The sequence below is a fragment of the Rhinoraja longicauda genome, chromosome 27, assembly GCF_053455715.1.
Source record: "Rhinoraja longicauda isolate Sanriku21f chromosome 27, sRhiLon1.1, whole genome shotgun sequence".
NCBI classification, from domain to species: Eukaryota; Metazoa; Chordata; class Chondrichthyes; order Rajiformes; family Arhynchobatidae; genus Rhinoraja; species Rhinoraja longicauda.
The window spans coordinates 16,082,567-16,109,513 of NC_135979.1; the positions used below are offsets into that span (position 1 = coordinate 16,082,567).

At 40.2% G+C, this 26,947-nt stretch overlaps 1 protein-coding gene across 1 annotated transcript in view; it reads left to right on the top strand.

The window, feature by feature from the left end:
• LOC144606888 (protein argonaute-1) overlaps positions 1-26,947 on the top strand; it is a 67,512-nt gene that overhangs the window by 2,423 nt on the left and 38,142 nt on the right. The window contains exons 2-5 of the mRNA XM_078423351.1: positions 18,043-18,229; positions 20,682-20,802; positions 21,804-21,985; positions 23,751-23,887. Coding sequence (XP_078279477.1) covers positions 18,043-18,229; positions 20,682-20,802; positions 21,804-21,985; positions 23,751-23,887 — 627 coding nt within the window. The remainder of the gene's footprint in view (positions 1-18,042; positions 18,230-20,681; positions 20,803-21,803; positions 21,986-23,750; positions 23,888-26,947) is intronic.

Sequence of the window (26,947 nt, forward strand, 5' to 3'; positions counted from 1 at the left end):
GCTCCTTTAATAATTCTTTCTTGGTGTATTTTTATGGGTACCAATAGCCTTTCAGTTGTTCATAGAGCTACCCTTCATGGATTAGTTTAAACAGCAGGCTGGTTGACTGTAAGGGTGCGTCTGCCCTCCCCAGATCCCTATATGTACATAGTTCCAGGTGTGCTATGTTAAATCCTATTTCTCAAACTGTGGAGCATGTGGACAAAATAGATTGCTTGCTGGTCACCCATTTTAACCTTCTGTTGTAACTCATTCTATTGATCAGTGACATAGCTTTATGTTCACATCTTTCTACTCGCATAGCTATCCTTTTGTGATTCAACTGCCCATTGCTAAAATTGAAATGGCATTGTAATACCTTAGGAATAGAATACTATGGAAGCCTAAGATCAGCTATTCCAAACTGTGTAGTGCATTTTCCCTCATATTCCTATTAAAGTTCCTTGGTCAACTTGTTTCCATTCTTTTTGAGTTGGTTGATGAGGACAACGTGGGAGCTGTAAACTATTCCTCACGATGAGCGGAATGTTCCTGACAAAGTGGTCACATCGCTTTGGGAAATCTGTAAAATCTTGCCAATTTCAATCAAAAGATAAATCCCAGTGGTTCAATAATATTATTAGTTTAGTTTGGAGATACAGTGCGGAACCAGGCCCACCGAGTCCGTGCCGACCAGCGATCCCCGTATATTAACATTATCCCACGCACACTAGGGACAATTTTTATATTTACCATGCCAATTTACCTACATACCTGTACGACTTTGGAGTGTGGGAAGAAATAGACGATCTCAGAGAATGTACAAACTCCTTACAGACAACACCCGTAGTCGGGATCGAACCCGGATCTGCGATGCTGCAAGAGCTGTCATGGCAGCAATTCTGCCACTGTGTCGCCCGAATTCAAATTCATTAAATAAATACATTCAGAAAAGCTCCACATCTGCAGGCCACATCTGATCCACGTGCTCGGCTGCTTGGGGCAGTACCTGATCCAATCAGGTTCCAGCCTGCTGCAGGGCCTGCAGGGGCCCACTCCACCGACTTCTCGATTTGCACACCGACCTGTGAACATGTGTTCATCTCGTCTCACATGCGGGAGGTAAGACCCTAGCCAGCTCACTGACACCATTCTTTACCTGCATCAGCTGCTGCCACCATCTTCATAAATTGCGATATAAATAATATCACATTTCAGAAATACAGTATCCTTATCACAACTATCCTTCCATCTATTTTTGTATAGTTGGTAAATATGGACATTTTACTGTTCATTCCTCTGGGTAATTAATGTAAATAACCAACAGTTGCAGGCCAATAACTGATCCCTGGTACTCTGCTTGTTGCCGGTCTGAAACTGTCTATTCTCACACATCCTCCAATCTTCTTATACACCAGCCTCCTATGTGATACCTTATCAAATGCCTTTTGGAAATCTAAATACACTACATCTACTGGTAACCCTCAATCAGTTCTTCCTGTTACACTCTCAAATAATTTGAGATAACTCTTTGTCCTTTACTATTAGTCCAGGCAGGCATCATAACCTTTTATTTCCATCTCCGGTTTGCATAGAACGGTGTCCCAATAGATGTCTATTGGTAAACACAAAATGCTGGAGTAACTCAGCAGGTCAAGCAGCATCTCTGAAGAAGGGTTTCAAACCGAAATGTCACCTTTTCCTTTTCTCCAGAGTTGACCAACATCTGTAGTTCTTTCCTACACAAGTTTGCTCCACTGTGAAATGTCCTCAAGGTATGCCACTCCACTCTTGAAGTGGTGCCCGATCTAATCGAGCCCAGGGGTACTGCAGCGTTTCGAGAGGCTCACTCCACTGACACCTCGACACAGACACATAGACCACAAAGGCGCTGTACCTTGCCTCATGCAGCCACCATTTAGCCTCCATGTCCCAGGGCACATCTTGTAGCCGACCTTGGAAGACCCAGAACGTCTTGGAGGGTCCCAGGCCATTCGCCAGCACAATTGTTTCCTCCGTCTACCGAAACAATCAAAGGGGTTTGAAGAAGAACCTTTTCACCCGGAAAGCATGCCTAAGCAAGTAGAGGAGGCAGAGACATAACATTTAAGTAGCTGGACAAGCACTTGAATTGGCAAAGCATTGAAGGCTCTCAACCAAGGTCTAGAAAATGGGATTAGTATAGATAGGTACTTAATGGATAGCATGAACATGGAAGGGCTTATTTCAGTGCTACCTTATATTTCCTTATTCATAAAATGCTGGAGTAACTCAGCAGGTCAGGCAGCATCTCGGGAGAGAAGGAATGGGTGACGTTTCGGGTCGAGACCCTTCTTCAGACTGATGTCAGGGGGGCGGGACATAGGAAGGCCTTTATATTTCCTTATACTCTGTGTTGCATGGCCAGCAATTTTAATCACAACTCTGTTGCTAATGTACTATTTTATATTTCTGGGCAGTTCTCCCCCACCCCTCACTGTTTGTTGCAAATGTACAAAAAGTAAGGAGAAGACTCCTTCATTTTACATTCCACTGCAGTGAAGTTGAAGCTAGCTTTGGGACTTCAAATACCCCTTAATGGTGCTCAGACGAACAATCCCAAAGTCTGGCCTTTGTCAAAAGTTTTATATTCCAAAGTTTTAATTGACTTTTTGCATGAACTGAAGATGGCATAAATGTTTCAACTTAGATTACTCTTTATAGGTGGGTAGAAAGCAAAACTATAGTCTATTGAATAATCTCATTCACTTTCCCAATTTTGAACTGATAGGTTGGAAACCAACATATTCAAGTCTAAAATTTGTGGATTCATGCCTGATTTAGGGTACACACAAAACATAGGCTACTGCTTCACTATGGCAATGCCCCATTTGCATGTTTGAGCATCAGATGAGTGCTGCATAACACTATTATTATTAAATTATCATTAAATACTACTTGCATTCTCTCATCTATGTTTAGTTATCATTGCCGCGCATACCGAGGCGTAGCGCAAAGCTTTTGTTTGCGTGCTATCCAGTCAAAGAAAAACCCATACAAGTTTGCAGTGAAGCTGTGCACAGTGCACAGATAAAGGGTACACGTTTAGTGCAAGGTAGTCTGATTAAAGATAGTTCAAAAGTCTCCATTGAGGTAGATGAGAGGTCAGGACCACACTCTAGCTGATGAGAGGTCGGTTCAGTTGCCTAGGAAGAAACTCTCTATGAATCTGGAGGTATGCATTTTTGAACTTCTGTACTCTTATCTGATGGGTGAGGGGAGAAGAGGGAGTGACCGGGGTGAGACTGTTTCTTAATTATGCTGGTGGCTTTGCCGAGGCAGTGTGAAGTGTAGATTGAGTCAATGGAAGAGAGGTTGGTTTGCTTGATGGTCTGGGCTACATCCAAAACTCGCTGCAATTTCTTGTGGTCTTCAATGCATCTGTTTCTAAACTAGGCTGTGATGCATCCCAATAAAATACTTCATATGGTGCATCTGTAGAAGTTGTTGAGGGTTGTTGGGGACATGCCAAACTTTCTAAGCCTTCTAAGGAAGTAGAGGCGTTGGTGTGCTTTCTTGGTCAAGGCTTCGATGTGGCTGGTCCAGGACAAATTTCTGGTGATATTTATTCCAAAGAACTTGAAGCTTTCGACCATCTGTACTTCGGTGTCATCAATGTATATGGTTTGTGTACTGCTTCACTTCCAGAATCTCCTTTCTCTTGTTGACATTGAGGGAGTGGTTAACGTCTTCAATCACCTTTCTGGATTCCATCTTGTCATTATTTGATATCCGGCCCACTACGGTGGTGACTTCTGCAAATTTGTAAATTTAGTTGGATTGATGCTTGGCTGCGCAATCATGAATGTATAAGGAGTAGAGTAGGAGGCTGAGAACGCATCCTTGCACCAGTGTTGAGAAATATTGTTGGGATGATTTGTCACCTATCCTCACTGATTGTGGTCTGTTGGTCAGGAAGTCAAAGACCCAGTTGCAGATGGGACTGTGGTATAAGGAACTGCAGATGCTGGTTTAAACCAAAGATACAAAAAGCTGGAGTAACTCAATGGGACAGGCAGCATCTCTCGAGAGAAGGAATGGGTGATGTTTCGGGCCTAGACATCTGAAGAAGGGTCTCGACCCGAAACGTCACCCATTCCTTCTCTCCAGAAATGCTGCCTGTCCTGATGAGTTACTCCAGCTTTTTGTATCCCATCTGCAGATAGAAGTGCCGAATCCAAATTCCACGAGTTTGGAGATGAGCTTGGTTGGGATAATGGTATTGAAAGTGGGGCTATCGTCAATGAATCTTAAAAATGTACTCCTTTTGGAAAGTTTTTCTGCCGGGGTATCTTTACACATATCAAATGTAGGTACATTTTTGGACAATATTGCTTTTGTCTCGGTGTTGCAATGTATGCTTAAAAGTCAAACTTTTAAAGGGGCTCAATTGCAAACTGCAATACTGTTCATTCACTTTATTTTCTATGGTGTGCTGAAGAAGAGAACCATACCACACATTTCTATCCTATGTGCCAGGATGATTCATGCACAATCATTACTGACCTTTGTGTGACTTATGAATTACAAAGACTTTGAAGAAAAATTCTATAGAATTCTATCTGAGAGCTTAAACTTTGTTGTTTCATTTAGCAAAGTTGACCAATAATGAGAGGGATAAATATAATAACATTACAATATTTATTATTTCACCTCTCGGGCAACTATTGCAGGAAAAAACAACAACTTTCCCCCTTGGTTATGCTCACTTTTTGTTTTTCAAGCAGAAATTGAATAATTTTAATTTTAAAATAGGGGGCAGTAGATCGAGTAAATCTTAACTTACAATTTTGTTAGTTGGTACCTTGAAAATGCATCTGTTTTTCTTCAGTTGATTTCTTTAAAGGTCAAATTATTTGAAAAGATTCCTTGTGACTGTTGGCCTGCTCTTGTGCTTGAGCATGGACACAGACTAAGTGACAGATGGCAGTATAGAGAGAATGGACAAAGGTACTTTACGGATGGACCAGAAGCAAAGTGAAGCACAAAGAGACTGAGCATTTTAAATTAGTTTAGTTAGAAATAGTGTACAATATAAGGGAATGCTGTTTAAAAAATGTTTAGCACAAACTTCTTAAGTGCTAGGAAATGGAAGAGAAGTATTAGTGTGCATAGTAGGCAAATATTTTAATATTTGAAATAAATCTGATATATTAGCACTCAATTACAAATCTCGCACACCTCTTCTCTGTAAGTCATACAAGCGGAGGCAGTTAAACATCTTGTGTCAATCTGGTGCAGTTTACATTATATTTAAACCCTATTGTAGTCTGGCCTGCGTGGGATTTATTAGGTGCAGGTTGTAGAAAGATTATGGTTAACATTGTATTTCTAGCCACAAATTGGTTAGGTCACAATGAATTGTTAATATATATATATTGGAAGCATTAATTATTTTCTATAAGTGCTCATTATGGTCGTGCTTATGCTGTGGATTAAAGAACAAGCTTGTGTAAACTTGACAGATTTGCAATAATGTAAGCCAGTAAGCACTTTTACCGGTTTGTCCCTTTCTTGGACCAAATAAAATGGAAGAAATGTTTTTGCCTGCACAAACATGTAATTGTGAAGCTATATGGCAGCTCTTCTCAATTTGTTGGCATGGATACTTGTATATAGCACGGTATGGCATTGGCTCTTGGCACCCGATTTACTAGATTCTTGTGCTATGGATAGATAATGATGAAACGTTTAGTGCATTCATTGTGACCTTAATGAGTTCACAGATCATCTTCACAAAGCATCGTTTTAGAATTTTTTTAATTTCAAGAATTATTATTTTTTCATAAAATATTTAAAAGGGAGTACATTCCAAAATTTGCTGTTCCTTTTAAAAATTAAACATGACAGCAAAAACAACTTCCAAGTATGATGCAGCAAGGTAATGCATGGATTGAAATTCCGAATGTCAGCAGAGGTTGTGTCTACTCCATCTCCACATCAGAGCACGGACAATGCCATTCTTACATCCTTTTTCCACAATTTCTTTCCTATTGCGTGCATATTGATTTCCCTCAGATGATACGATTAATTGCAAAATTCTTTTGATGTAATATTTTACCATTTCAGAACCACATTTGTTATTTTAAATTGTATTGTAGGTAATAGAAATCCAAACTGTATTTTATTCTTGGTATGGGTGCTATATTCATTTTGCAATTTCATCAGTGCTTCTTGGGGCCCATTTCAAAGAGAAAAGATAGCCGTAACTAACATGCTTACAATCATCATTATATCATGGAGCACCTTCAGAGTGTTTTCACATTGATGTGGTATTCATGAACTTCACTCTGGTCAATGTTAGAGCTACAAGATGGTAGTTTATTTGGTAGTCATTGAGGCAAGTCAGTTTATTTTTCATGGGGAGTGGAATGATGGAGGTTTCCTTGTAGGAGATTGGGACAGGAGAGATTTAACATGAGGGTGAAAACTATGGCCAGTTGATTGGTGCTCAATTTCAGAACCTATACAAGGATTCCATCGAGCTGGCTGCTTTCTGAGTGTTTACCTCTGAAAATAGAAGTATCGGAGCCAGTGGGAGATGGGGATGCACATAGTTGGAGCTTTGTTTGCCTGTTGTAAGAGATCTAGTCAGACCTTGGTTCTTAGCCCGTTAAGGAGGCTGTTTGGGTGGAACTCAGAAATGAGAAAGGTTTAGCAACACTTATAGGGGTGTATTATAGACCGCCAAATAGGGAACGAGAATTGGAAGAGCAAATATGTAAGGAGATAGCAGATATTAGTAGTAAGCACAGAGTGGTGATTGTGGGTGATTTCAATTTTCCGTATATAGACTGGGAATCACATTCTGTTAAAGGGCTGGATGGTTTGGAGTTTGTAAAATGTGTGCAGGATAGTTTTTTGCAGCAATACGTAGAGGTGCCTACCAGAGAAGGGGCAGTGTTGGACCTCCTGTTGGGAAATGAGATGGGTCAGGTGACGGAGGTATGTGTTGAGGAGCACTTTGGGTCTAGTGATCATAATGCCATTAGTTTCAATATCATTATGGAGAAGGTCAAATCTGGACCAAGGGTTGAGATTTTGGATTGGAGAAAGGCTAATTTTGAGGAGATGAGAAAGGATTTAAAAGGAGTGAAATGGAAATTGTTGTTTTATGAAAAGGATATAATAGAGAAATGGAGGATATTTAAAGGTGAAATTTTGAGAGTACAGAGTCTTTATGTCCCTGTTCGGTGGAAAGGAAAGAATAATAATTTGAAAGAGCCGTGGTTTTCCAGAGAAATTGGACACGGTTCGGAAAAAGAGGGTGATATACAATAAATATAAGCGGCAGGGAGTAAATGAGGTTCTTGAGGAATATAAAGAATGTAAAAGGAATCTTAAAAAGGAAATCAGAAAAGCGAAAAAAAGATATGAGGCTGCTTTGGCAAGTAATGTAAAAGTAAACCCCAAGGGGTTCTACAGATATGTCAATAGCAAAAGGATAGTGAGGGATAAAATTGGTCCATTAGAGAGTCAGAGTGGACAGCTATGTGCTGAGCCGGAAGAAATGGGGGAGATATTAAACAATTTCTTTTCTTCGGTATTTACCGAGGAGAAGGATATTGAATTATGTGAGGTAAGCGAAACAAGTAGAGTAGTGATGGAAATTAGGAGGATTAAAGAAGAGGAGGTACGGACACTTTTGAAGAATATAAAAGTGGATAAGTCTCCAGGTCCTGATAGGATATTCCCTAGGACATTGAGGGAAGTTAGTGCAGAAATAGCAGGGGCTATGACGGAAATATTTCAAACGTCATTAGAAACAGGGATGGTGCCGGAAGATTGGCGCATTGCGCATGTTGTGCCTTTGTTTAAAAAAGGTTCTAAAAGTAAACCTAGCAATTATAGACCTATTAGTTTGACGTCTGTGGTGGGAAAATTAATGGAAAAGATACTTAGGGACAATATATATAATTATTTGGATAATCAAGGCCTGATTAGAAACAGTCAACATGGATTTGTGCCTGGAAGGTCATGTTTGACTAATCTTCTTGAATTTTTTGAAGAGGTTACCAGGGAAATTGATAAGGGCAAGGCTGTGGATGTTGTCTATATGGACTTCAGTAAGGCATTTGACAAGGTTCCACATGGAAGGTTGATTAAGAAGGTTAAATCGTTGGGTATTAATAGTGAGGTTGTAAGATGGATTCAACAATGGCTGAATGGGAGATACCAGAGGGTAACGGTTGACAATTGTATGTCAGGTTGGAGGCCAGTGTCTAGTGGAGTGCCCCAAGGATCTGTGTTGGGTCCACTGTTGTTTGTCATTTACATTAATGATCTGGATGATGGTGTGGCAAATTGGATTAGTAAATATGCAGATGATACTAAGATAGGTGGAGTAGTTGATAGTGAGGTAGATTTTCAAAGTCTACAGAGAGACTTGGGCCTTTTGGAAGGGTGGGCTGAAAGATGGCAGATGGAGTTTAATGCTGATAAGTGTGAGGTGCTGCATTTTGGTAGGACAAATCAAAATAGGACGTACAGGGTAAATGGTAGGGAATTGAGGAATGCAGTGGAACAGAGGGATCTGGGAATAACTGTGCATTGTTCCCTGAAGGTGGAATCTCATGTGGATAGGGTGGTGAAGAAGGCGTTTGGTATGCTTGCCTTTATAAATCAGAGCATCGAGTATAGAAGTTGGGATGTAATGTTGAAATTGTACAGGGCATTGGTGAGGCCGAATCTGGAGTATGGTGTGCAGTTCTGGTCGCCAAATTATAGGAAGGATGTCGACAAAATGGAGAGGGTACAGAGGAGATTTACTAGAATGTTGCCTGGGTTTCAGCACTTAGGCTACAGAGAGAGGTTGAACAGGTTGGGTCTTTATTCTTTGGAGCGTAGAAGGTTGAGGGGGGACTTGATAGAGGTTTTTAAAATTTTGAGAGGGACGGACAGAGTTGACGTGGGTAGGCTTTTCCCTTTGAGAGTGGGGAAGATTCCAACAAGGGGACATAGCTTCAGAATTGAGGGACAAAGGTTTAGGGGTAACATGAGGGGGAACTTCTTTACTCAGAGGGTTGTGGCTGTATGGAATAGGCTTCCGGTGGAAGTGGTGGAGGCTGGCTCGATTTTATTATTTAAGAGTAAATTGGATAGGTATATGGATAGGAGGGGATTGGAGGGTTATGGTCTGAGTGCAGGTAGATGAGACTAGGTCAGGGAGAATGGTCGGCGTGGACTGGTAGGGCCGGACAGGCCTGTTTCCATGCTGTAGTTGTTATATTGTTATATTGTTATATTGATATTCAGGCCCTGTCACAGTTGCCTGGCACCCATTTGATTAAATTGAGTTTCCATCTTATTTCAAAAGTGTCACCTGGCATCCCTGATAGCCGTGCATAAATCATATTTGACCTTTTGGTACAGTGTGGGGTAATCCTTCTTGAAAGCTTTAGCAGAGAGTGAGGCTTCTTATTCAAGGTTTCTAATTAGGATAAATCCAAGTTCTCTTTGTCAGAACACAGTTGTCAATGCATTTCTTGACAACTGAGTACACTCATTCAGGCTTGGTTAAGTGATCTTGAACATGTTCATGTCCACCGACTCACAGTTATCCTGAAGTTGGCCTCCACAGACTAGTGCTGTATTACTCTTTTTGTTGGTCATTAACAACACTGGTATAAAAATTTGCTAGTTTCAAAGAGTATGGAATGTTTTCAAATCATTTCAACAAATAGAAATCTCCTCGAGGTATCCCTTAAAGTTCTCCTCCTCTCTCCGTGAGTTTTGTGAAGCCCTCTCTCACTGCTCCCCCTCTGTGATTCCTGCTGCTCCTGGCTCTATGAACATGTTTTAACCCAGACTTGACAACCATCTGCCTGTCAAAAAACTTTGCCTGTGTCAACCTATTACCATGCTTTGTCCCACCTTACCCCTTTTCCAGATCTCTTCCCTCCCAGCCTCTACAATGAGTCTGAAGAATGGTCTTGACTTGTAACACAATTTATTCATATTCTCCAGAGATGCTGTCTGACTTCCTGAGTTACTCCAGAAATCTGTGTTCTTATTAGAAATAGAATGTATTATGTCTGCTACTGAAATAACTTTTTCAAAATGACTAATCCACACTGCTGCCATTTGGGTTTTCTCCTCGCCCACATTTGAAGAGTAGTAAAATAAAGCATCGGTGTTATTAAAAATTCATTAGTCAAGCAAATGGTTCTTTTTTGACATTTCATATGTAGCTTCTGTTTAAATGCTGAAAATATTTGATTTATTTTACATAGATTGCTCTAGAAAATCTGTAGGCAGAAAGAGATTAAAACATCCATCCATTCAGTTGATGTGTGTAGTTGGAGTTTTACACAATTGTGGTTTTCTTCAATAAAATAATTTAAACCAAGTTATTTAAAAAACCCCTCAGTATTGTTTACTGTTCCAATGTGATTTTCTTGGGCAAATGATACAGATACTGGTAGATTGTGGTACGGCTTGCATGCTGTAACAGGCTACAAAACACAGGCAGGTTGTATCGCTGACAATAAGGGGGTCCTCCCTGATGAACTCAATGCATTCTCTACATCCGCTTTGAACAGAAGGTTTGTGAAGGAATGCCATCCTTGGATTTGTCTTTGGCACTGATGCATGACAATGCTGAGAACTATATTCTCCGTGTCTTCCCCTTTGCTCCATCTATTGTACGAGTTTGACTTGATTGGTATTATGTGATCTCTTTCGACAGAGTGCAAAACAAAGCTACCTTGGTACATATGACATTAATAAACCTAAACCAAATATGAAGATAACAATGAATCAAGGCTAATTTTTTTGAGATTAGTGATAAGGTGTGGGCAGTGTTCTTGATTCTTTTGCAATAACTGAACGGGTATGAATGGAACCAGGCAAGTGCTCTCTTACTGGGCATTCGTGGAGAGGCAATGAATATGTGTTGGATATGGTTGACTACCATTTCCACTTGATACCAATGGTGTTGATTGGGCCATGTACTCCACCACACTTCCTGAAGTCAGTAGCTAGCTCCTTAGTATTGCTATCATTGAAGAAGAGGTTGTTATCTTGACACCATGTTACTATCTTCTTCCTGTACTCTGTGTCGTCAGTGTTCATGATGCGGCCTATTACAGTGTGTCACCTGCAAACTTGTTGATGGAGTTAGAGCAAAATTTGGCTACAGAGTTGTGAGGGTTTTGGGAGTATAGTTAGGAACTGAGAATGCATCTCTGCGGGACATCAATGTTGACCATTACGGTGAAGGATGTTTTGTCACTTATCTTTGATGATTGTGGTCTATGGATCAAAAAAAAATCAAGGATCCAGTGGCAGAGGTGAGGGGGTCGGGAGTGCTAACTTCTAGGTCCAGGAGTGTGGAGATGTTCCTTTGTTGTGTGAGTATCTCTGTGTTTGGTTGAGATTATGGGGTTGAAGGTGGAACTATTATCAATAAATGGGAGCCTGCTATGTGATACAATCAAATAAACATTCAAGATTGAAGCGGCATTCCTTTGCCCCCATTAAGTTGTTCAGGAACCCAACTCTGTTAAAAAAAAAATTTGACGTCCTCCATAACTCCATCTATTCCTGGCTTGCACTAATGTTCTATTGCCCGTTCTCAGCTAATCCTGATGCCTCGTCCTTATCTATCAGTTTTTGTAATTTTGTGGTCTACACAGGTCTTTAGCATTCCTTCAGGTACACTGTCTGGGCCAGATACGTTAGTCTTTTACCGAAGATAGACACAACATACAAAATTCTTAAGGGGTTGGAGAGGCTAGATGCGGGAAGATTGTTCCCGGTGTTGGGGAAGTCCAGAACTAGGGGCCACAGCTTAAGGATAAGGGGGAAGTCTTTTAGTTTGTCTCTTCTCACTTTTGGTGGTCTTCAGATGTTGTACCTTGACTGTTTGCATGACATTGGATTACCAGTCCTAAATAGCCGCAACTCTCTCAGCAGATTATAAATCTTCTGGTCCATCTAGGGCTTCTGAATTCAGATTTTCCAAAGTGCAGGTGAGGAAGGATGGACAGGTAGGTGTTTCTGATGGTGGAATAGCATTGAGCAAGTGCATGGGGGTCCTCTGATTCTAGCTGCTTCAAAAGGGTATATATGATACCAGTGAGCAGGATCCTTGACTTCCTCATCAGTAGACTTCAATCAGTGTGTATTGGCCACAAAATGTCTTCGCTGACCATCAACACAGATGTACATCTAGGCTACATGCTTAGTCCCCTGCTCTGCCTTATTTACACCAGTGACTAAGCACAGCTCCAATGTCATCCATAAATTTGCCAACAGCACTATTGTTGTTGATAAGTCAACATACAGGAAAGATAAAACACCTGGTTGAATGATGCCACAACTCCGTGCTGACAGAACCAAGGAACTAATTATTGATTCAGGAAGAAGTCAGTTTTTATTGATGAATCGATAGTGGAGAGGGTTATCAACTTCAAATTCCTATGTGTTAACATCTCGGATGACCTGTCCTGGTCTTGGCTCATAAATGTAATCACAAAGAAGGCGCAACAATATTCTACTTTCTTAGAGGTTTGAATAGATCAGGCATGCTACTAAATATTCTAACAACATTCTGTACACAATTGTAGAAAGTATCCTGACTGGTTGCATAATGGCTGATATGGCAATTCCAACACACAGGGACGCAAGAGGTTGCAGAGAGTGTGGACTCAGCCCGGTTGATCATTAACGCAGCCCTCCGGTACCAAAACTGTAAGGTTCTTGAGGTGATCTGCAAAACTCTAATCCAACCTTGGTGACAGAATGTAATGGACCACCTCTTGCACTACCATGGATTTGTTTCTAACGGTATATTTTTGCACTAATGTTTTTTCCCCTTTTGCCTGTTATGCTGCAAGCAAGTTTTTTGTTATACCTGTACCTCACGATATTTGTGCATGTGACAATAAGTTCGACTTGATTATCACAATTAATCTCAGTTGTATATTCTTCATAGACAAGATGCCTAATTTATAGATGATCTGGTGTTTTCTCTTTGAAGGCATTACCATTGTGCTGTAGGTGAAAAGTTCAATGGTTTTGATCTCGCAATATTGAAGGAATGTCATTACATTTCCATTTCAGCATAGTGTGTTACTTAAGAGAGGAGCTTGCAGAATATGCTGTTTCCACGTCTAGCAGCCCTTGGTATTGGAGATGGTAGAGGTTGCTGGTTTAGCAGGTGCTATTAAAAATAATTCTCAAATATAACTTGAGCAAAACTCTTTAAAACAACATGGCCTGCTTGATCAACTGTTCACTTTTCATGCTTGTAATATTCCACTTGCTTTTTGTTAGCGGGGGTGGGGAGAGGGGAAAGGCCAATAGAAGAGAGGAAATGCTCTGGATTATTTCTTCCCTGACCCCAGAGATCAGTAGTAGAATCCAGGAATGATGTAAACCTATCTATATAACAAAACTCTTGTTTGTTTGTTCCTGAACTACAGCCAAAACGGTACACGATAGCACGGAAATTTTAGACCCACCTTACTCACTGTTGTCCCTTTGGTGCTAATGAAAGAAGTTTCATTGAAATCGGTGTTATATTTTTTTAAGTTATTCGCATTTTAAAGTTTAAACCTATCTCCTAGGGAGGGAGGGGGGAGGAGGGACGATAAGGGGGGTTGAGGGGCGATAAGGGGGGTTGAGGGGTTGATATGCAGTTGATATACAATTGCAGTAATACCTCCGTGTTCGACGACACAATGGTAACTCAACGGGCCTGCGCCTGCGCAGTTGGGGCCCGTTGATCTAGTACTTGCTTAAGATGGCCGCTGGATTCGCGCGTGCGCTCAAAGCGTGCTGGTTGTCCGCTGGGGCTTCTTCCCACTCAAAGCAATGGCTGTCGCCGTCGAGCTGTCACTGCGGGAGAGGTTTGCACCCAACGGGTCCACGGGTCGCTTTGGACGTCGCAATGGCTGCCCGGGGCCGGGATGTGTGGCTCCCTCTCCCCTTTCCTCGCCCCCCCCCCGGCCCAGCGGGAGACTCCCCGGCAGGCAACGGGTCCACGGGTCGTCAGTTGGGGGATGGTTGACGGGCCCGCAGGAGAGGTTTGCACCCAACGGGGGTTGCCAGGCCCGCAGGAGAGGTTTGGACCCAACGGATCCACATCCACCTAGTTAACAATATTATGTTATCAGAGGTTCAGTCAAAGGTTTCCAGATCCTGTTCAAGGTGTGCAAAGAGCAAGAACCCACCAGTTAATTCTGTTTCTTCCCCAGATATCTGAATTGGTTTGTAGTTTATAATTCTGCGCAAAGTCCAGGTAAACTGATCTGCCTATATTATATCTACAATAATTAATATTCCTTTCATAAAACACCCTTGGCACAAGAACATTTAACCAAGAAAAAATGTCAGAGTAACCTAAGATATTAGGGCAGATGTCAAAGCATATAGAGATAGCAAAAGAATAAGGTAGAGAAGTTGCGGGAGGGTGCATTGCAGGGAATTTAATGCTCATGGCAACTGCAGGAATGGTTGTCAGTGTTGAAGCTGATAATTTCAAGGATGATCGAGAGGCAACAATTAGAGGAATTAAGATATCTGAGCGGATAATAGGGTGAGGAGATGAAAAGGGGGAGGGGTAAGTTCAATGAAGGATTAAAAAACTATACTTTTAAATAAAAATCAAAAACTGGATGCTGAAACATTGAAACAAAAACATGGTAGAAAATGCTAGAAGCACTCAGTGAGTCAGGCAACATATGTCAAATTGCAGAATTAACATTTCAGGTCAAAGACCTTTAATTTACTACTTTTTAAAATGAAGCATTGCTTGCATGGAAACCTGTCTAGTCACAACGAACAGAGATCATTGGTAAACTGGATTTCAACTTGTTAGGACCTTGGCAACAAATGTATGGCTAGCATTAACTTTACAAAGTAGGAGAGGGAGAAACTACCTCTGAATCTTGCTAATATGTTTTGCCTCTGCTTTTTAAATTTGATCAACCCTTTGCAATCCCAATAGTTAAAGCAAATCTTTGAACACTTCTACTGTTATTTAGTATCTGTCCTTCTGATTTTTATAAATGTTTAACTTTATCCTCTTTTTCAGAAAGAATTTAAAAACATTTAGCAATTTAAATATGATACAATTATGAAAAAAATTAAAGATTGTCCTTTTTTTTAAATATACTAAGGGCTTTTAAGATATTGCCTGTTGGAGATAAATTCTCTAACACTAACACACACACACACACACACTCACAATCTCTCAGTGCTTCGTAGACTAGAAGTTCTTGTCCAAGGAGTGTGATTATGAATTGCTTAAAGGCCTTGTCATGAGTTGAGAGTGATACAAGGATTTTAATGTGCAGGGGCTGCACAATGTGTGAATGACTGTTTGGTATCCCAAGCTGTTGCATTTCTAATGGAGCAGATTTTGCACTGTTGAGTGAGCACATTGTGTGCAAGGGACACATGGCCCCTGTCCCACCATTTGAATCTCCATAACAAAGTACAAGTTTAGCTGCCTCTGCCATGGAGAGGTGAAGTATGTGTGACCTCTATATCCAGGAGGTGAGAGGGAAAGGCAGCCTCACGGCACAAAAATGTAAAGGGAGACCATTTCTCCAATGGTGTCTTGTATTAGTTTATTGTGTTTATTGGAAAGTTCTCATTGCTGCTCGGTCTCTGTAGGTTTGTTCATTTTTATTTACAACACAGATATAAAAGTTTTTTTTAAATTGTGACTCGGAGCACTACTCATGAGTGATCCTAGCAGTAAAATTCACCAGTGGTTACCCATAATCCAGTCAGGAAATACTTTGTTCAAACTTTTGTACAAACAATGCTAGTTGGTTTCATTTTGGGATGTTTCAAGAGGCATTTATTCCTTACTCTGACAGAGGGACAAAATATAAAACTTGCAACTCTTTATAAAACAACATAGTGAGGGTTTCTAATAGGAAGATTGGTAGAGATTCATTTTCACTTTGGCATGAGTGTAAGTTTAGGTTCATACATTTAACAGCTTTAACATGACAGAGCAAAATGTTATATTAGTCTGAAGAAGGGTCTCAACCTGAAACGTCACCCATTCCTTCTCTCCTGAGATGCTGCCTGACCTGCTGAGTTACTCCAGCATTTTGTGAAATAAATACCTTCGATTTGTACCAGCATCTGCAGTTATTTTCTTACACAAAATGTTGTATCTGGTCAAAGATGATTTTCTGTTACGCAGAATGGCTGTTTAGCTAGTGTGAATTCTGTTTGAACCAGAAACAAGTCAATTAGTATTGCAGCAGTTATGCAAGTGATGATGGAAAGATAAATCTTTGAAAGCTGATTACATGTTGAAAATAGAGAAATGTACAGTTTGTGAAGAGGTGAGGGTGGTGTCTGTGTTTTTCCAGTAGGAGTCTTGTAAATATACAGGGATAAACCATTGTAGGTTATACACTGAATACCAGATACGGCAGAGTCCATCTGATCAAAATCCTGCTCATTTTTGATAACCATCTTAACTATCTACGATACCATCCACTTTAGTGTCATCTGCAAACTTACTATCATATCTTGTGTATTCTCATCCAAATCGTTGATATAAGCAGCGCACAGCAACGGACCCTGAATCTATCTCTGAGGCACACCACTAGTCACATGTTTCTAGTCCGAAAAACTACTTTCCACCATCACTCTCTGCTTCCTCCCATGAAGCCAATTCTCCTCCTCCTGGATCTCATGCGATCAAACCTTCCAGAGGAGACCAACATGTGGAACCTTATTGCTCGGATGCTTCTTCATAAATCTCAGTCAGATTTGTAAGGCACGATCTCCCGCTTACAAAACCATGCTGACTATTCCTCATCAGTCTCTGTCTATCCGAAAGCAAATATATCTTATTCCTCAGAATCATCTCCAGTAACTTGCCTACCACCAGTGTTAGGCTCACTGGTTTATAGTTCCTAGGTTTTCCTTGCAGCCCTTCTGAAATAGAAAGACAACATTAGCCACCCTCTAGCCTTCTGGCACCTCACTCGTGTTTAATCAGTCAGGGGTTTTGCAATTTCTTCTGTAGCTTCCCCTAGTGTCCTCGGATATATCTGATCTGGTCTGGGAGATTTATCTTCCATCATGTGCAACGTGAGTAATTGTTCATCCAGTTCACCTCCAATCTAGTCAAGCTGATGTACAAAGATAAAGCTGGCATTTGCAAGCAAGCAGAAATTGAGTTTTAAATTATCTTCTACTTATTCATTGGCAGATGGGCCTTCAACTATTTTCACAAGATCCTCTTCCACCCTGTTCTCGCTGTACAATGATGCCTAGTAACAATAGAGGTTCACAAAGAAACCCTTCTCCAATGTTTTGTTCAGTTTATTGTACAGTGTACATTGTACAGAGGTACTGTGAAAAGCTTGTGTGCATTTTATTTTGCGCAATTTAGTTTTATCTACTTTAAGATCACTTTGGATATGTTTTGTGGTTGAAAGATTTGTGTTGTTGGGCTCTGGTTTACTAGATTATGAAGTTGTGTGTACTTTGCATTATTGTATCAAATCTTCAGAGTAGTTTAAGAAAATAACTGCAGATGCTAGTACAAATCGAAGGTATTTATTCACAAAATGCTGGAGTAACTCAGCAGGTCAGGCAGCATCTCAGGAGAGAAGGAATGGGTAACGTTTCGGGTCGAGACCCTTCTTCAGACTGATGTCGGGGGCGGGACAAAGGAAGGATATAGGTGGAGACAGGAAGATAGAGGGAGATCTGGGAAGGAGGAGGGGAAGAGAGGGACAGAGGAACTATCTAAAGTTGGAGAAGTCGATGCTCATAGCACTGTATTAGTTAGTGGTGGCAGCACAAATTACAATCAATACAAATTTGATACATTTTTTACGTTATTTTGAACATTGTTTCAAATCAACACCAGGAGGAAAACAAAATGTAATGCGGAGTAGCATAGCACATATAATTAAGATTTACAATTTAGATTTTCTGTGTAATTGTAAATTGCCAGTTAGCAAACCTTGTCTTCTGTTTAAAAGACTGCTTGTCTGCAGACCCTGAAGAATAACAAACTTTCTCTCACCCTTTCAGCAGCAGTTGGCCCTTATGTGCCACCTCTGCAGCAGGTGTTCCAGGCACCACGACGACCAGGAATAGGAACGATCGGCAAACCAATTAAACTACTAGCCAACTACTTTGAAGTTGATATTCCGAAAATCGATGTTTACCATTATGAGGTGGATATAAAGCCAGACAAATGTCCACGAAGAGTAAACAGGTACCCAATCCATCAACCAATCAGTTCAGAGTAATTCTTCCAAGTAAAGGCTGGTGAATGAAATCTTGAGTTTTTATTGGCAAAGTAGATTACACTTGCTGATATCTTACTGTTTGATGTTCTCTGGTAACTGTACTATTATGTTCAGAGCAAAATCTCATGACATGACCCTAGAATATTTTTTTGCAATTTTTCTAATGAATCAAGTAAAATTGTTCTATGTAAAATAATACTCTAAAGGTATTCTAAAATCATTACAGATAGTTTGATTATCTAGATGTTTACAATTTAGTATGTGTTTAAACAGTATACACAGCTTTTCTAATATATAGGTATCTTGAAGCTCAGGCTGAGTTTTCAGGAACAAGAGTGTTAATGGAATAAGAGTTAATCGGGGTCTGAAGAAGGGTCCGGACCTGAAACTTTGCCTATCCATTTCTTCCACTTTGATGAATTATGTTGTATCCACCTCTCTTATTGTGGCTGCTTTTCCTTCCGTGGCCGAGAGATTTCTCTATGGTAATAATCTTAACCAAGGGAACACAATAACTATCACATCCCAAAGGAACTCAGGAGAGAGACCATCGGATCTGGATGATCAGGACATAAAACCAGTGCTGCTAGCACCAGCACTGTCCTAGTCACCACACACTGGTCAGGATACAGCCAACTCTTTCACATTGAGCCATGGATAATTCTTGCTCCAAGAGCTCCAATGTAGCCCTGGGTTTATGGCAATATTTCTGACACAAGTGCACAGCAACAAGGGCATGCATTCTCACCAGTTTCCCGACACAACAATGGGGAGGCAGGGATTCACACCAGGCTCTTGGCACACACAGTCCGATCCGAACAGATGTATTTTTGAAGTACAAACAGTTTGCACCTGTGAGAGTTCAAACACCATGGCCAAGGGCCACAACAAATCAACGCTCTGTGGAATAGTGTGAAGAGATGTAATAGTACAGTTATATCAAAGGTTTTGCACTTAAGATTTATTGCTGTTGGCCCCTTGCTTTGTATTTTGCAATCTCTCCTAATACAACTGGCCAGACAACTCTTTGATTAAATTTTGTATTTCTCTTTCAACAAATTAGGTTTGAGCAATAGTAACAGTGGATTGAAAAACATTTTTGCCTTTCTTTCATTAAGTTGCTTACTAATTCAAATTAGCATGGACTGCCATTATGACATGGGCATCAATATGTGCAAAATGTTTTGTTCCATATTCAGTGCAAACTTCAACCGTACAAATGTGCTTGAAAATTGTAGAACTGCTGATGTTTATCCTGATCTATACACGTGATTTTATTGATGGCAACATGTTGCTTTATCACTTTCAGGAGATTTTTTTTAAAATTACCATTGTCAACCCATTGTATATTTGCCAAAAAATGATGATGCTCTGGCGTTTAGGTTTGTGAACCAGGGGAAAGTCACTTCTTTGGGATGGAGATAAAAGTTTTGAGACTCACTGGAGATGAACAGTGGACATAAAATTGTCCCTGTAAATTGAAAAGTCATTCCTATCTGTGGGGTACAAACACTATGGTAATCTATTGGTGTTGATATCATTATCTTGTGCAGAAGATCTCCTTGTAATCTGTATAAACTTAAAACTGTTAAAACAATCAGATCTGTAAAGTTCCAAGCTAGCCTGGAATGAGGGTAGTTTCCTCATAACAGCAGCTTGTTAAGGAGTGACTTTCATGTAGTGCAGCAAATCAAATCCCTTTCAAGAGTCTTCAATCATACCCACAAAAGTTAATAATAGAAGACGTGACTAAATGGAGGAAAGAGATAGAAAGACAAACTTTTTAAGGATGGGAATTCAAGCTTTTGAATGCACAATTAGAACAGCTGATGCATAAAGGCCAGATTTGGAGAAGCTTACGAGGTCTTAGAGAATTGTGTGATCAGCCTTAAGATCTTTGATTTAAAATTAATTTGACAATTAGTCCCAGGAACTTGAAAGTAGAAAGTTCAAATGCATTTTTGTTTTTTTAAGTGATTTGTCATGTGTTGCAAGGAATTTTGCACTTTATTTGAATATAGTCTATGCTCGATGGGAGCATTTTTGAAGCTATCACTTCCCTGATGAAAGTGGGTGGGAGATTGCTGTTCATAAATTGATGTTCCACTTTCTCTATTGAATAATTATCACTCATTTTAAAAGATATGATTATCCAGCATAAGAAGAACATTTTTCACAATCCATGAATAGTAGGCCCAAATCGCTGGCCTATCTTGCATTTAAAATGATCCAACCATGAGAATGATGCATATGTTCATTCTTGCAACTCTTATAAAAATTTTAAAAAAATAAAATCACACTTTGCCAAATATCACTTCAGTTTATAAAACCAAAAATGGAGTAAAAGGTAATTGAAGTTTACCTAAAATAACACTGAATCTTGGTAAGGATTGCCTTCTCAATGCATTTGTTTTGCAGGGAAGTGGTGGAGTACATGGTTCAGCATTTCAAACCTCAGATCTTTGGAGACAGAAAGCCAGTGTATGATGGGAAAAAGAATATTTATACAGCAACACTACTACCAATTGGCCAGGATCGGGTATGCTGCATCTCATGTGGGGATGGGGGTAAAGTCTTTTTTCTCTTCATAGAATGGGGATAAACTTTTTTTTGTTTAAAAAAAAATACAGTCAAAGTCAGTTTCTGCAGAACTGTGCAATGCATATTAGAAATTTCCAATTTATAATCTAATGTATGTTGATCTAGGGATATTGCATTAGCATGTTGAATGTAGTTTTTTGTAAAAATCATCCTGCGTTAGCTCTGCTGTTACATATCCAAGGAGCACTACTTAAAATATCTGTCAGAATGTTTGTGCTGAGGGAGGTGATCTTTTGGGACTTTCCTGTTCAATTATCAAATTTGCCTCGTTTGAGGTGGTTGCCTCTGGAATCTCTAAGGATCTTGTGCTCTCATACTTTTCATTACTGCCCTCACCAGTGGTATTTAAAAACAAGAAAGATTACACTTGTCGGCTCTGAACACCTGAACAAGCTTATCATGTTTATTTAAACTTCCCTAGAATGATTTTCTACTATAACAAATGCAGTTTCAGATTATAAGGTGATAAATGTGATCACCTTATCCAACAATACATTTTCAAAAATAGTGTTTAATGGAATCAAATGATACTCTGTCAATGGTTTTTGTAAACATAACTGAGACAATTCTGGTAAAAGCAGGGTTTCTAATCTGATTTTCCCCTCTTCCTCCTCAATAAATATATTGTGCTGATTTTGTGTGTCTTTTGTTGTATTCAACTAATGCAAGTACTCAGTTTTGTGCTTGCTTGGTCCAGAGTAGATGTTTCCTAACTCACATGCGATCCTCAACCTGGGTTTCTGGCCACTCTGAGGTCATTGCACCGACCATGGCCCAGCTTCTCTGGATTCAGGGCTCCCTGTTGCCAAAAGATTAGTAAAATTGGCAACGGTTACCTTGGATTGGTCGTTGGTTTTTAGGTTGTATGGTGAAAAAAGCTTCAACATGAAGGAGCTAACTTTTTACTGTTTAATTTATTTGTTTTTGTTTCAATGCAAGGTTGATTTCGAGGTGACCATTCCTGGTGAAGGAAAAGATCGTATTTTTAAGGTCTCCATTAAATGGCTGGCAGTAGTGAGTTGGAGACTGCTGCATGAAGCCCTTGTCAGTGGTCGAATCCAAGTTCCATTAGACTCTGTTCAAGCACTGGATGTAGCAATGAGGCATCTGGCATCAATGAGGTAATCTGATGTGTGTTGGTATACAATAAGGAATGTACATATAATAGTCAAAATCTGAATATTTTGACTATATTAATTTCATATTCATCAAGGCAAGTTATAGGTAGTCATTTGTTCCCTTTAGCAGTAACTGTAAGTTTTGCAAATATTGAAGTTTATTTGATTATTAAATGATGTCAGTTGAAGAAACCATGGATTCCTCTTGGACTTTGAATTTCTGACACTTTTATGGTTTGTCAATAATGTGCATTCACATTTTATGATGCTGTCAAATCATAGGATGTACTAAGACATATTTTGGGACATGGTTGTTTATTTATACTTTCATCATTTTCTTGGGTATTATGTCTCAGTTGCCTTCATCTGCCTTGCCTACCAAGCCTCTTGCATTGAAATAAATACAATTTAATCCAATTGTCTTTCATCACCCCCTGTTGTGCTATCCATTGAACTTGCTAATATTGATGTTTATAATCGACTTCCAGCCTCCTACTTGCCTGACTACTGCGTTGGATCCCGTCTCCCGGCCAATCTAGTCTAAGCCCTTCCAAGTAGCCTTGCAAACCTGCCCACCATTATAATGGTTCCATTCCAGTTCAGCTGCAACCTATCCCTCTTGTATAAGTCACCCCTGCCCCAGAAAATATTTAAATGGTCCAAAAATCAGAATTCCTGCTCCCTGCACCAATTCCTCAGCCACACATTCTTGTGTCCTATCTTCCTATTCTTCCCCTCACCATCATGTGGCACTGGAAGCAATCTGGAAATTACCCTTGAGGTCCTGCTTTTTAACTTTTTATCTAACTCCCTTTATTTATTCTGCAGGACCTCATCTCTTTTCCTACCTTCTTCATTTATACTTTTGCAGTGGCTCCAAGACATCCTGGACCTTGGCACCAGGGAGGTAACACATCATTCTAGAATCCTATTTGTAGCCACAGAATCTCCTGTCCTCCATATTGAGTCTCCTATCATGATAGTCCTGCCTGACCTCACCCTTTCTTGTTGTGGTGGGACCATCTCACTATAACCTCTGTCTACGATGCTCTCAGTCTCCTGGACGATCCCAAGGTCATCCAAGTGCACATTCCCTCACGCAGTCAGTCAGGAGATGCAGCTGGACACACCATTCACAGGTGTATCCCTCAGGGACTAGAAGATTTCCTAACATTCCCACATCCTGCAAGAGGAATAGACCGTTGCCCTAACTGCCATCCTGATTGCATTTGAGCAAAGAAGAAAATGTTTTAAAAAAGGACTTTGCCTCATGCTACCGTCACCCTCAGCGCAGCCTCCCCACTGAAGCATCATGAGCCAAAGCCTTGGCACTTACCCTCAAACACAGCACTTCACCTCAGAACATAGTCTTTCCCAAAACAGCTGCTCTAAAATGGAAGCACTCTACTTTTTACTTAGTAAACCAAAATCACTTCAATGAGCCTTCCATATGAGCTGCTGCAACTGGTAATTGTCCAGGGTCAACTATTTTGTTTTGGCCAAGGTAAAACGTTCCACTAGTTGGTTTGATTTTGATACCGATATAACCTGGTATGCTGATGTCAGTGGTTCTGATGGCAGTATTTAAGCATTCCTGTCTACATATTGAAGTAGTCAACTCGGACTGTGTTGCCTGGACTTTGACAAATATGTTGCCAGAGTCGGAAAGCTAAAGGTACCTTTTTCTCCATTTTCCCCATCAACATGTGCCATATTTTCATAATACAATAATATTAACGAGACTGCTAATACCATTCTTCAATTTCAGGTATACTCCTGTTGGTCGTTCTTTCTTTTCTCCTCCTGAGGGTTACTATCACCCACTAGGTGGAGGCAGAGAAGTTTGGTTTGGTTTCCATCAATCTGTCAGACCTGCCATGTGGAAAATGATGTTGAACATCGATGGTAATGTGCCTTTTCTGTTGAAGACATGCATTGATCTGTAACCTTTAAAGTTGATACTAATTGTTTTTGTTAATGCTGCTCTAATTCTTTGGTTGTGCAATACGCAGGCTGTAGATCCATTTTCTGACAATAGGTTTATTTTTTGTGGGGTGATGGGAGATTGCCATCAAATCAGAAACTATCTGACCAAGTTATTTTATATCCCTATCCATTTCTTTCAAACGTTCTATCACAATGAATGGCGGTGCTGGCTCGAAGAGCCAAATGGCCTCCTCCTGCACCTATTTTCTATGTTTCTATGCATGCGAATCTGAAGAAAAGGAGCGATATGGATCGCCTGCAGGCAGAGGAGGTTAATTTAACTTGGAATCATGTTTGCCGCAGACATTACGTGCCTAGGGGCCTGTTCCTGCACAGTACTGTTTAATATTCTGTGAGATTCAACTAGATTTAGAAGTATAAATCAGGTTTGTAACTCTTAGGAGAGGAAACAAAGACCTAATATACCTGATTCACTTCAGCCTATTTTGACCCTTTGATTTAATGCTATGTTGATTAATTGCATTTTGAGAATCTCTGTCCCAGGATAACTGCAGCGGTCTGTGGGACTATAGCTCCATCTACAGGCGAGGCTCACCAGTGCATCACACCTGACTAAAGCAAGGACGGTATAAATGCAGCATATCAATATTTAAACGCAGGGCATCTGCTCAGTGCTGCGATTGTTGATGCCATTCTTGTGTCTGAATCAGAAGATTTTGGTTTGTAATTGTACTCCAGAGACTGGACGTAAACATCTAGATATTTTCAAGCGAGAGTTAGATTTAGCCCTTCGGGCTAACGGAATCAAGAGATATGGGGAAAATGCAGGAACTGATTCTGGATGATCAGCCATGATCATATTGAATGGTGCTGCTAGCTCGAAGGGCCAAATGGCCTACTCCTGCACCTATTTTCTATGTTTCTATGTTTTTCTGTTCCTGTGAAATTGGTTCTTCTCCCGTATTCACACCAGGTTTCTTATAAAATAATTTGTCAGAAGGTTTGAGCAAAAAAAACAATGTGCCGGGGAACTAAGAGGGCCAGGCAGCATCTGTGGAGCGAATGGATAGAAGGTTTTGGGTCAAGACCCTTTTTCAGACTGATGGAGTCCTGGGGAGAGGGGCGGGGGTGCAAACCTTGGCAAGTGAGAAATGGATGCAAGTGAGGACCTGGTGAGCAAATAGCTGGAGCAAGTGATAAATTCTAGAGGTGAAAAGGAGACAAATTCTAGAGTTGAAGAGGAAAGAAGAGAAGGAGTGGAATATAAAGCCGAAATAGGGATATGGTGGAAAGAGATGGGAGGGGAAAATGGGGGAATAAAAGGGACATCTGGGACTCGAGTGGGAGATGGGTATGCAGAGGAGCGAATGGGAGCAGGATGATGAAGGTGATAGGAACTGGAGTTGAGGAGGCAGGGAAAGGAAAGGGAGGTAGGGGGTCAAGGAGGGCAGACAATATTACTGGAAATTGGATGATTCATTGTTCATTTTATTGGGCTGTAGGATACCCAAACGGAATATGAGGAGCTGTACATTGGATTGTATTTGTAATAAAAACTTCCAAAATACTTTATAGTTTATGTGCTTCAGTGATATCACGATGCAGGATTTCCAATGATGCAATAGTTGTCTAAGAACATTATTGTATCATTGGGGCTAGAGAGTTTCAGATTCGCAATGACAGTTTTTTTTTCTGCAGGCCTTTTGAAAATAATGGTATTTTTCATAGCTGTACGTTTATTTTTGTTCCTGCTAAAAATACTAAAGGCTGTTTGTCACATTGTTTAACAGGATAGTTGTTCAAGTGTCAATAAAAGCGATTGCTTGTCAATTTCAATCGGCAACTGCAGTGAAACTGACAAGCTGTGTTCTTGAGAGACAATGATGTCTGATTACTGTGGGGAGGCTATATAGAAATAGATTTTTTTCCTTAGACTTTTTTTCCCAAGACAGCTGTTTTGTTCCACTTGTCAATTTCCAAAGTAATTTTTAAGTGCTTTTGAAATAGTCCCCAACTATATGTCGAATTGGTGCATATCTTAATGGCCTATGGACACAGGCATGGCATTTAAATTTGAACAGTAAACCACCACAACAGGTACTCCTGAATAAACACTTGCCTGCAACATCTTCCAGAGGATGAGAACCCAGCATGGTTGTTATTGGATAGCTGTGACATTTCTGGTGGGTAAAGACTAAGGCAGCTGGATCCTAATCAGTGATGTTCGACTAAGCTTTCACAGCCATGTCCCCACACAGAACTGGCTATTAAAATTCATAATCATTCTTAAAGATTTAAGGATAACCTATCTTAACCCAAGCTATTTGCTGCCTCGGGATCACAAGTCAACATAAAAAAGACTTGTCCCAGCCTGATCATTCCTCCTCCTCTCCACTCCCGTCGGGTCGATAATGCACACCACTTGATAATGCACACCACCAGTCTTAGAACCAGTTTCTTCTCCTCTGTTATCAAGGTACTAAATGGTTCTTCCATGAGTTAGATACTATCTGATTCACCTCTATCCCTTTGCGGATATTGGGCATTGTCTCTGGAACTGGTGCACTGCAATGCTGAGAACTATATTCTGCACTCTATCTCTTTGCTCTACCTATTATACTTGAGTTCGGCTTGATTGTATTTATATATAGTATTATCTAATTTGGTTGGATAACATGTAAAATAAAGCTTTACAATGTACATTGGTGCACAAGACAATAATAAACCTAAACCTAAATTAACTATAAATTTGTTTCTAAAAAGTTAAATTTAAAAAAAAAAAAATTTAAACACTAAAAGCCATTTAAAAATAATTAACTTCATTGATTAAATCCTTTTTTTTAAATGTAAATGGCCTAGAATTTGGTATTTCTCTGAGCTGTTCAGGTTCATTAAAATTAATGAAGTCGTTGAGCTCCTGTTGCCCATTCAGCTCTTCGATTTCTCAGTTTAACTGGAGGAACACAGCAGGATGTTGATGCTCTGCCCCTGGCATCCTTGAGGAATCCACATTTGAGG